The 12,445-nt window shown below is 37.4% G+C and overlaps 1 protein-coding gene across 1 annotated transcript; it reads right to left on the bottom strand.

Moving 5' to 3' along the window:
* Positions 1 to 823: 823 nt before the first annotated feature.
* On the bottom strand, positions 824 to 10,678 carry LOC115621741 (poly [ADP-ribose] polymerase). Its single transcript, XM_030515473.1, has 6 exons — positions 10,520 to 10,678; positions 8,754 to 8,895; positions 8,374 to 8,701; positions 7,784 to 8,314; positions 6,655 to 7,224; positions 824 to 2,314 (listed from the first exon to the last, which is right to left on the bottom strand). The coding sequence occupies exons 1-6, from the start codon at positions 10,631 to 10,633 to the stop codon at positions 1,024 to 1,026; spliced, it is 2,976 nt and encodes a 991-aa protein (XP_030371333.1). The 5' UTR covers positions 10,634 to 10,678; the 3' UTR covers positions 824 to 1,023.
* Positions 10,679 to 12,445: the final 1,767 nt, after the last annotated feature.

Below are 12,445 nucleotides of genomic sequence, written 5' to 3'. Positions count from 1 at the left end.
ACGCACCTTGTATTTTGAACTCATGTAAAGGGTGTATAATTGCACATTTACATAGCAATTGCGTCTATGTGAGTGTATGAATGCCTATGCGCATCTATTCGTGTCTGTGTAAACACGTTTGCAGTCAACCAAAGCACCAGCGTCAACAACAGCTGCGGGCAGCGTGCAAATATATTTATGGCTATAACTTCTTTTTAAATCGGTCTATCATAGTGGCATACGGACACATAATAACTAACTGGGGGTATTTCCCAAATTTGAGTTCGAAATTCCAAGAATTACGGGAATTACGATTTGCTGGGGAGAGGGAGGGAAATTCCAAAATACACATTCACATAGGCATCTTGGACTAATACGAATGGAAAATCGGGAAAACCCCCGTTTTTTTTTTTTTTTTTTTGGGGGGGGGGGGGGGGGGCAATAAAAAAATAAAACAAACTCGTATAGCGTATACACATAAGGCATCTTTGTGCAAAATTTGTCTCTATCTCTTATAGTCTCTGAGATCCAGGTGTTCATACGGACGGACCGACAGACAGACAGACGGGCAGAGCTGAGAGACCCATCTGTATAAATAAAGGTCATATTTTCTGGGGGGGTTTTGTTAAGATAACTTTGGGAGGTGTTTACAGACTTTGGTTTAATGTTGGAGCAATCTTTCCGATTTACTTTGGGGTTAGAAATTACAGCAATCATTTTTGTTAAGAACATATATACTTTGGGGGTTTGCCACACCTCCTTCTGCCTGTTATATTTTTCACATCCTGCAAACGTAATATGCTCTTGTCCATTTCATGTACAGAGCAGAAACAGTGATAAGATATTCTTTATTAATTTTTTTATTATGATTTAAAAAAAGGATATACTTTTTCAGTTTAATATCTAATAACATTTTATAAAGTGTTTTAATTACAAATTAATCAATTTATGTTCTTTTGAAATTATACCTAATACATAAATTAAGGAATATAAAAACATTTCAATTTTGCAAACTTACAACTCAATTTTGAAAACACATCCTTATTAATACTTGTATTTAAATTCCATGCGAAACAAATATTGAACATTGACCTGAGCAACATCATATACAATGTATTCATTGTACAGTAGTGATGATTTTAAAGTGTTATCCGTGACAGCTTTTCCCAATGGTATTTCAACACCGTCACTACGAATGTGTGCCTCTGTGGGATCGGGCATAGTGCGACCCCGGCCAAAGCAGCTATGCTTACCCTTTGGCAATTTAGTTACATATTTTGCAGCTGTGCATTCCATCATATCACCTAGAGCTACTTCAGATAATAACAATAAGCCTGTTGAGTTCTGTTGACTGGTGCAGCAATAGTTCGCTGACTTTGAAACCATATCAGCAAAATAAATACCCTTACCAAACATATATCCAGTTACGGGAGCTTCGGGAGGTGCAACTTTCAAGCCATGTGATAAAATACCTACAAAATTCGTAAGCCGAGAGCCATGCCACAATAGTTTACGATTGTGTAGCTTCTTAAACGGTTTATAACGTCGAGACTCTCCCTGGCGAACAACTTTAAATATATCGATTATCTCCAAATCATACGAGCTATGGGTTGCAGCATGTGTGTTGCTTACATACATTTTAAGCATTTTAAACTCTTCAGTGTCCTTATCAAGTGGTTTCAATTGGGTTTTAAGTTGGTCGTAGTGTTTATCAAGTGGGTTAAGATCTTCATTTTTATCTTCACTCTTAATAAGACTATAGGCGCATTCGATCTCTGCTAACGAATCTAACATTTTTCGTAGGTTTTCCACTTGCTCAACTGTGTCAAGCACTGGTGGAACACTCACTCCAAAGTTGTGAGGTATTAATGTAAAAAATCGATTTGTAGCATCAATAAATAGAGCACCATTGCCACATGACTGAATAAGTTGATAAATTTCAGTAAGGACTGTGTAGGCATTTTGAATTTGTTTCAAGCTGAGTTTTCCCAATGGCATTTTTTCCATATCAATTTGAAATTCCTTCATTGTGCGTTTCATATTGTCTATATCAAACATAAGCTTAATTAGACTCTGCACTGGCGGTTCTAGTTTGGATAGGACTTGAGTTTCAACATCATTGTTAACCGGAACATCGCCTTCATATTCAATATCGATCGGGTACATTCGACCAGGTACTTTGATGAAATTGGCACGATCAGCAAATGAGTTTCCAGTTTTATCAGCATAGACTTCTCGGAAGACATTAAATGCATCATCGAAAGTGGCATATTCTTCAACCTTGGACCCTCCAATTGTTGTGCCAATACGACCCCAGGACCGAAAAACCCAGTACCTGTAATATTTTTTTTTTATAAATATGTTTGTTTTACAGCAAAAGCATACTGAGAAGTAAGAAAAAAATTCGAAAGTCCACCGGGCCCACCTCTTAAATACCCTGTACTAACTCCAATAAAAACAAAATAAAAGGAAAAGCTAAAGCCGGGGCACGTCGTTTTTTTCGATTGTTGTTCACTCTATACATGAAATGTATAAGAGTATACATATTGAGTTTGTATACCTTTTAGGTTTGAAAATTTAACAGGCAGAGTTTAACAGACAAAGTATATATATTCTTGATCAGCATGGCATGACGAGTCGATCTAGCCCTGTCTGCCCGTCATGCATAAGTCAAAAATGTGACAGAATGACGCGGACATGGCTATATCGTACCTGCCATACAGAAAATATAAACAAGAGAGAACGCTACAGTCGAGCAATTCAGATAGTAAAATACCCTGGACTCTCCACAAAAAAAGAAAATTCAAAAAAAATTTAATTAATTAACTAAACACAAAAAAGGATTGCTAAAGTCGAGCAATACATTATTTAAGTAAATTAAATACAAATTATTCAATACATATATACAAATGTGGGATCATGTTCATGTACAGTTTAAACAACATACATTTACATCAGAATCGTGTCTCTGGGTGTTTATATGCGTGTATCTATGCAGCACCAAGTTGAACCAAGGCAGCAACAACAACAGCTGCGGGCAGAGCTACAAGCAGAGCATGGGCAGCGATTTTATTTATGGCTATAACTTTCTTCATAATTGACCTATCATGATGAAACTTGGCATACAAACACATAATCACTAACGGGATGTAGTTACCATTTCAGTTCGAAATTCCAAGAATTACGGGAGTTATGAAAAAAAAAAACACGAATTGCGGGGGAGTGGGGGGTGTATCAGAATAAAAAAAAATAAACTTCACCTGCCTAGGGCTCAGGGGAACCTGTATACCAAGTTTGGTAATTCTAGGTCTTGCACCTTCTTAGCTCCTTGCGCTCATACAGACGGACGGGCAGCCCGACATAGCTATATCGACTCGTCAGTCTGATCAAAAATATATATACTTTGTTGGGTCTGCCACGCCTCCTTCTGTATGTAACAAACAAGTACATTCGCACAAAACTAGTATAGCCTTTTACCCTTTGGGTACAAGCTATAAAAATAATGAGCTTTTATGACATTCATTCGACGTACTCCGGTTTCCCCAAATTGCAAACATTAAGTCAATTATGAAATACTTTCTGATAAATTCGAAAAAGTTTTGCGATTTAAGAAAACGGGAACATGGCATAATATACATATGAATGTACTAGCAGGTATTGCCCGTCTTAACCCGGCTCAATATAATGTTTCCAATTGTATTTATTTTGTGTGTGCATAACCTACCCATATGTTTTCACCTAATAAGTTACCAGTAGGAAGGCATTTAAGGTATTTTAATGAACATTTTCTGTTCTTGACAAAAAATTGTTCAGTAGTCCGTTACATTTTTGTACTTGCCAAACTATTTCGTTAAACGAACATGACTATGAACTAATATTTTTTAAAGCTCGTTTTCCCCTCTTTGGAGCTAGAATTTTCCAAAAGGACACTTGAGTCCAAATTTCATCTTTTACCGTTTGGGCTGTGCGTTGATCACCAATTAGTCAGGACAAACTGTTTTATATATAGAGATAACGCAACGTTTTAAGATGGACTATGTGCATAAAAGGGGAATAATTATAAGGGTATATCCTAATTTTAAATTCACATTTGAGTCTTTTCGTGCCATATTGAGCCAATACGGCCACGCACAAGCTCGGAATATGAAACACGGCACTCGTGTCAATGCCGTGCAGCGATGAGCCACGATCAAAAAGCACTGACAATTCTCATCTCAATTTGCTAGAGTAAAACTTTCGATAGTTGAAGCCACCGACACCATCAAAATATCGAAGTTTGAATGCAATAAGCAGAATATTTAAATAATAAAATCTAATTATTTATTGAGATCAATAAGAACAAATCATATACATACATACATCTGTCCGCAATGCGAAGCATAATATGCGTAGCTCCGTTATTCGGTTTCTGCCTTACTATCGCTTACTCAGTCGTTGCCTAGCGACGGTAACTGTAAAGTTTTGGCGTTTTGCCTTTGCAATTAACATTAAATGGTCAAAACGAAAGAAGAAGAGCGAGCCAATGACTTGTAGTTGTTGTTTTTAGAGCATTATTTTTTTTACAATCAAACAACTGTTTTCGATTGCCCAATGTATACATTAATACGAATGTACATACATGCTATATTCATACACAGGCATACATACATACATATGTATGTTTCTCTTTACTTTTTCAACCGTACGTAGAGAACCGCACACATAGACACGAACTGTTGCTTGTTGTGTGTGTGAGTGTGTGTATGTGATGTCCCCAACTATTTGATATTTGTTGTTGCTGCATAAAGTTATTAATGAAAACCCTAATGCCAAATGCACTAAACAAAAAAAAAATTACTTTTAAAAATGTTATATAATTTTAAATTAATTAACATTTCTTGCTCTGTCAGTGCAAGACGAATGTACATACATACATATGTAGATACATATGTACATACATAGATGTGCACATATGTATGGACATTCACACATTAGTGTCTCACATGTTGCTTTGGCTATTTCAATCGTTTGCACGCAACTACACGAACAGCTGCTTGCATGTGTGTGTGTGTATACTTAGTTGTCCCCAACTGTTTGATATTTTGTATTGTTTGTTCTGCCTGCTTTTGTAAAATGCATATTTTGAAAATCCTTGAATGCAAAGTTGTAGATTTAGTTACGTAGATTACATTACCCAAATTTTAAATCGATCGGACTAAATTTATAACACAAACTTTTCATTTGAAATAGTGAATAAATATTAAAACCCCAATAATTCAAGCTCCAACACAAATTTCGAAAATCTATGTATGCAGTTTTGTTTGTATTCTTTAATTGATTTTAGAAACCAAGTTTTAAGTCGATCGGTTGAAAAATGGGGATTTTTCAAACAAACTTTGGAGCTACATTTCCCCCCTTTGGAGCTTGAATTTTCCAAAATCCCTTCTTAATGCACATTGACACTATGATAGGATACTTGACCCCAAATTTCAGCTTTCTAGCTCTTACCGTTTGGGCTGTGGGCTGTTGACGCGGTTTCCTTCCCCAAGAAAACCCCAATAATTCAAGCTCCAACACAAAATTTAAAAAACCGAGTATGCTGTTTTTTTTGTATTCTTTTTATTGATTTCAGAAACCAAGTTTTATGTCGATCGGCTAAAAAATGCGGATTTTTCAAACAAACTTTGGAGCTCGTTTTCCCCCCTTTGGAGCTCGAATTTTCCAAAATCCCTTCTTAGTGCGCATCTACACCATGATAGGATACTTGAGCCCAAATTTCAGCATCCTAGCTTTTACCGTGTGGGCTGTTAACGCGGTTTGCTTTTGTGCCCCAACATTTTTTTACACGAACACTCCCATATTTTAGGCCCAAAAAAAAAATATCAAAAAACCAAGTATATAGTTTTTCTTGGAATTGTTCTGAGAGTATACAAACTAAGTTTAAAGTTAATCAGATGAAAACTGTAGATTTTTCATACAAACGTTGGAGCTTGTTTACCCCCCTTTGGAGCTCGAGTTTTCGAAAATCCCTTCTTAGTAATGATAGGATACTTGAGTCCAAATTTCAGCTTCCTAGCCTTTACCGTTTGGGCTGTGCGTTGATCACCAATCAGTCAGTCAGGACAAACTGTTTTATATATATAGATTATTCTGATTAACTTCCTGTTAAATCGGCCTATCACATTGAAACTTGGCATACGGACTTCACAAACTGGAAGGATTTTCCAAACTTCAATGAACAAATCCAAAAAATTCAGGAGTTTAAAAATCTGTGATTGCGGTGAAGAGGGGGGGAGGGAAATTCCAAAACACACATTTTCCTATTCACATATGATATGGATGGGTGTCCCCACGTCTTATAGTCTTCGAGATATAGGTGATTATCCAAATCCAAAAAATAAAACAAACTTGCACAGCGTACACAGGCATCTTTGTGCTAAATTTGGTGTCTCTAGCTCTTATAGTCTCTGAGATGTAGGTGTTCATACGGACGGACGGACAGACAGACATCAAAAATACATATGCTTTGTGGAGTCTGCCACGCCTCATTCTGTCTGTTACATTTTTCAGCTTGCGCAAACCTAATATACTCTTGTACATTTCATGTACAGAGTATGTGCATTTCATGTACAGTGTATAATAAACTAGCTTATTCAGAAAATATTAACTATTTCCCCTTGTTATAAATGTACATACCTATTTTTCTTGTCGGCTTCCAAAAGTTGTATCTTATAAAAAGAGTTTTTGTTTCGTTGTATATCTGTTAATCCCAGCACAACATTAAATTTATCCTTTCCTCGAACAAAAACGTGTGCGATTTCGTCTAAACCACTGTCGGGATCAACGGCCAATCCATCTTTTACCTTTAGAGTCACTGACTTCGGTATGGATTTTGTATAAATGCTTTTGAATTTCGATGATTTAGTTTCTTCTTGAAGAATGCGACAGGAAGGATCAGTTCCCCAATCGCAAAGCGTCATACTATTAATGTAATTTATTGCGCCAGTTCCATCCGATTCCACTGCGTCTAGATATTCAATTGGTACAACATGAATTCCAAGTTCTTTAGCTTTTTCCATACGCTGGTTACATTTTTCAACTTCGGCTTTAGTAGAAATAACGGCAACTGTGTTATCAACTATTTTAGTATCACATTTACCGCCTAGTTTTCCAATTCGATTTTTTAATTCTACCTCTCGATTTTTCATGCCAATATATGAAAATTTTAGGTTATATAATGGGGGCTTTTCGCGCTTAACTTTTGGACTGAAAGACAAAATACGAATATAGTATTAAATTTTGTAACAACAGTTGCGGGCATAATTAACCTATCGTAATGAAACTTGGTATACGGACTTATAATCACTAACTGGAAGTACAGGGTGCGCCATCTTTTATGTCGGTATGTAAATATTGAAAACCCTTTGTCATTAGTGAACCGATTGACTTGAGTAGACCAGTGTTGAAAACCTCAGTTCAAGAAATTGTACAGGACCAAATTAAATAAAAATATATCATACTTGAAATCGGTTGTTTATTTTGAAAGATATTCAATGTTTACATACCGACATAAAAGATGACGCACCCAGTATTTGCCAAATTTGAGCAAAAAATGCGAAGAATTACGGGAGTTATGGAAAATCAATAACAGGGGGGGAGTGTGGTGCATCAGGAAAAAAAAAAAACTGTTTAGGAAAAGAATTGCTTGGCAGAGCAGGGAAATAACAACTAGTTGTGTATACAAATCCGTCGACTGTATAGTAAAGCCTGCCGCGCCTACTTCTGGGTGTTAGCATGCTTTATTCTAATCATATGAGTTACGTACCCATCAATTTCATCCGGATTTTTTTTAAGAGCCACAGATTTGGCAATAGTTGTACAACTTGGGGGAATAAAGTGGATAATCCTTGTTTCTGTTCTTTTTTTAACGAAGCCCAAAAATGGATAAGTAACCTTCAGAGAGCTTGGAATTTTGCAAGCAGTCCGCTTCGGTTCTGCTATTAAGTTCGAGCATTTTGTCCACTCTGATAGGTTTCCACTGCATACGTATCCTGACTTTTGAAAAATAAATTGAGTGCTTTTACATACAGGGCACGGATCAATAGCACCAAAAGCCAACAGATCAGCTATTTGATCTAAAAGTCGCTCAGAATCGCCAACTATAGGTTGCTGTCCATTAGACTCCAATAATTTCAATATATCGGGCTTCGACATGCAATTTTTAAGCTCATCCCGAATTTTGAATAAATATTCATTCTGTTTTTTAAACTTTTTAGTTTCTTCTTTTGAATTCGGTGTATTAGTATCTTCTAGTTTTGGTTTTTTTGCGTATGAAGCATTTTCCGTCTTGATAACACTGAAACCATAAGTTATAGAAAATGCGGGTCTTACAAAAGTACTGTAAAAGATACTTACGGAATAACTTTTTTAATAGCAGATTTATCTTCCGCTTTTAAGCTTTCATAGCCTGGAAGGTTTTCACCAGTATCAAACCAGCCAAGTTCCGACCGCATTTGCGCAAAGCAATCCAAGTGGTGCCATAGTGCCTGACCGCCATATTTCATACCAACTTCAGTATCATAGACAGTTTTTCTAACGCGAACTTCGTTTTTAGATATTGTTTGTTCACAACCTCTACATGCAGCGCGCCCGGACTTGGCGTATTCAATTCCAAAATCTTTATGGGCCCCAGTATCACCTTTTCTACGCTTTGATGAGTCCACGGAAACGTTCTCTCGTTTTTCTAAATAAAAATAAGTTACAATTAAATACCTTAACAAATCATAGTCACATACCAATTAACTCTTTTAATCCCTGTTGATCTTCAAATCGTATGTTTTCATAGTTTGTAATATCACCAACAGTTTCAGGTCGTTGCTTTTTAAAGAAGCAATCCTTATGATACCACTGTGGCACTTTTCCATCATGAAATGCCGACTAAACAGATTAAAAACAAAAAGAAGTAAATCAAAGAAGTAAGAACCATACATACTATAGAAGTATGAAGCTTTAGAGTTGATAACAATTTGACCATTAAGTAGAAAACTGCACACTTGTAACTAACCAAAATACGGCCAACGTCAATTAAATAGTCCAGATGGTTTTCCACACTTTTTCTTAAAGGGAAACTTTGACGGCGATGCAGTTATGGGGTACATTTAAATACATTTAAAATGTTAGATTTCCAATAAATAACCTCAAAAACAAGAAAGGAATTCTAGTCAACGAGCTCAACTGTGAAATAACTTGTACAGCCCTAAATGTAATCTCTGCTCAAGCTCGGCCCGCAGCTGTTATTGTTACTGCTTGGACTTAATTTTGTACTGCACACATACATACATATGTATGTATGAACAAGCACATAAACACACATAGACAAGATTCTGATGTAAATGTATGTTGAAATATTTATTATAGCCTGTACCCAAAGGGCAAAAGGCTATACTAGTTTCGTGCGAATGTATGTAACACACAGAAGGAGGCGTGGCAGACCCAACAAAGTATATACATATATTATTGATCAGGGTGACAAGCCGAGTCGATATAGCCATGTCCGTCCGTCCGTCTGTATGAGCGCAAGGATCTCAGAAGGTACAAGAGCTAGAATTACCAAACTTGGAACAGGGAATCTCCCTGGTTGGTAACTACATCGCGTTAGTGATTATGTGTCTGTATGCCAAGTTTCATCATGATAGGTCAATTCTGAAGAAAGTTATAGCTATAAATAAAATCGCTGCTCATGCGCTGCCCGCAGCTGTTGTTGTTGCTGCTTTGGTTCAACTTTGTGCTGCATACATAGACGCATATAAACACGCAGTCACGATAGTGATGTAAATGTATGCTGTTGAAACTTTACATACAGAATTGCAACTATGCGTGTGGGTTCATTTGTGTCTCTACGTGTCTGCATGTGCAGTACATAAGTACATACATATGTATTTATGTATAGATTTCACTCTGTTGTGAAATCAGAAAACACTACGGCTGACTATTAGTCAGAGATAAAATGATTGACGGAACTCCCCTAACTCCCCAGAAAAAGGATTGGAACAGTGAACTAATTAGGCAACAAGCGTCGGCAGTTTCCTGCACACGCGCAAAGGAAGAATTATTCAGAACTTCGCACTTCTGATTATTCAACGGGCGTAGGTGACGTCGCCGCCGGTAAATCAACAGCACTTTAGGAATTAATTTATTTAAGCTTTCAGTCATTAATTGAGATTCAAATAAATAGGTCCACATATCTGGACATAACTTTATTTATGAAATTGTATCAAGAATTTACATACTTACATATGAATGTATGAATTTATGTACACTCATACTCATCATATGTACATACATAAGTACTTTATAATGCCATATTACTGCAAGCAGCAAGACATACCCGCGTATGTACATACATACATATGTATGTGCGTATGCATATACAAAGTAAATTAGCAAGATGTGTCTTCGAAAGTATGTACATACATATGTATGTATGTACATACATATATAGGGTAAAAGTTGTATGTAAAAATTCGCGTGAAATTACCGAATTTTATAACAAATTTCTTACTTGTACTAAAGCTGCAAGCCGCAACGATTCTTTAGGAATGTTGTTTTTACAGCCTTTACAAGAAGCGCGTCCACTTTTCGCATATTCCACCATATACGGTAAGTCAATATCCATGTTTTCAACTTTGCCTTCACAAATTTATACACAAGAACTCATTCCACGATGGGCGCCAAATCATATGCGTTTGACGCTTCAGTAGGGTTGGATATTTTTCGATTTGTACGTATTCCTATACACATGTATCGATTAATTATTATTACCCTGCACATTGAACCATGAGGTATTCCTACAAAATTCAGATTGGTAATAAATTTTATCGGACTTATATTCAATAGATGCTCCATACAAATGCCATTGTGGTCAGTGCTCCCATAATTTTTTAGGCAAAAACTAGATTGCCAAAAAAAAAAAAAATAAAAAAAATAAAGCTAAAAAAGCTAAATCCAAGGCAAAATAAACTAAAAAACAAGCCGGTTTTAAATACATTATTTTGTTGGTTAAATTTAAGAAAATATCTTTTTTAATGTTTTCATATTAATTCTATATTCCTATTTCATAATTTATAATAATAATATAAGGGGGGATGAGATTGATTATACAAGGCAAAGTGACTGACTGCATTCAACTTGCCAACATGATCCTTGTCAATACTCTCTCTAAGTCGACGCACTAACTCCATGTGGTTCCTCCTGGATTGCCACTTAACATCCGTTGGGTGGCAAACTAAAGTGCGCGGCGGGTTCCCTAGAACCGTAATCAAGGTTGTGGCGTAGGACTTGAGATCCACCCATATAAAAACACCTATTCAATGAAAGATGCAAGAGGAGCCTCGGATAGGATTCGAACCAAAGTTGACCTCCATGGCAAACGTAATGATTTGAGAATATGCACCTGGAATGTACGTACATTGTACAAACCTGGTGCCGCTCAACAACTATCGGATGCTCTCGAAAAATCTAAAGCTGATATTACTGCTATCCAGGAAATGCGATCGATAGGCTAGGGCTGCATAAAGAAAAACAAATGTGACATATACTACAGCTGCCACCCGCAACGGCATGAGTTTGTGGGTTTGAGGTTGTGGCTTCGTTGTTAACGCTCAGTTACGACGTCGCATTTCTCACTTCCAGCCAATAATCGAGAGACGGGCAACGATCCGAATTACTGCCGAATTTTTTAACATCGACCGTGCCTACGGCCGCTGCCCAGCTCAATCCTTCTTGGGGATTTCAATACCAAGGTTGGGCTAAATGGAGTCTTTGGAGCAACAGTCGGCCGATTTCGTCTCCACGACATCACCACGAGCAATGGTCTGAGGTTAATAAGCTTTGCTGCAGCGCATAACATGGTAGTTAGTAGGACCAGATTTCGTCATCCTGACATCCACAAGGCTTCCCGGCTGTCTCCTGATCCACCATACTCGACGTTCGTTCGTGTTCGTGGGCGCACATATCCCAGAAAATATACTTGGGCTCCAGCGCCCCCCACCACGGAATCCATGGTAAGAGCAGGAGTGTCGTGAAGCTACAGCAGCAACAGACGTCACCTACCGAAGAACACTGCAAGCTGGTGCTACTCGAGCTGTGGTAGAGGCTTAAAGAATAAAGAGGAGAGGAAAGAAGCGACTTTTCAGACGGAAAAAAACAGGAGCTTGAAAGGCGTGAGTGTGAGATTGTAGAGCTAAGCAGAAACAGGAATGAAGGCCGAAAGTTCTACCAGAGGGTTAAATGCAGAGATTGTGCTAAGGCTATAGAGGGATCACTTCTCAAGTCCGATGGAGATGACGATCCACGAACCCCAATCGACGACGATGGCATACTTGTAGAAGTACCGGTCCCAAGCCATATGGAGATATATGATTTTTTCGATCATACTGTGTGAGAGATTGAAACCATATCCAAAGACACGGATTGGACCTTATCAGTG

Source organism: Scaptodrosophila lebanonensis, unplaced genomic scaffold (genome assembly GCF_003285725.1).
Source record: "Scaptodrosophila lebanonensis strain 11010-0011.00,11010-0021.00 unplaced genomic scaffold, SlebRS2 tig00000024-arrow-pilon, whole genome shotgun sequence".
Classification (NCBI taxonomy): domain Eukaryota; kingdom Metazoa; phylum Arthropoda; class Insecta; order Diptera; family Drosophilidae; genus Scaptodrosophila; species Scaptodrosophila lebanonensis.
The sequence above is the reverse complement of the archived record's forward strand: the minus strand, read 5'-3'. Positions and strand labels throughout refer to the sequence as shown.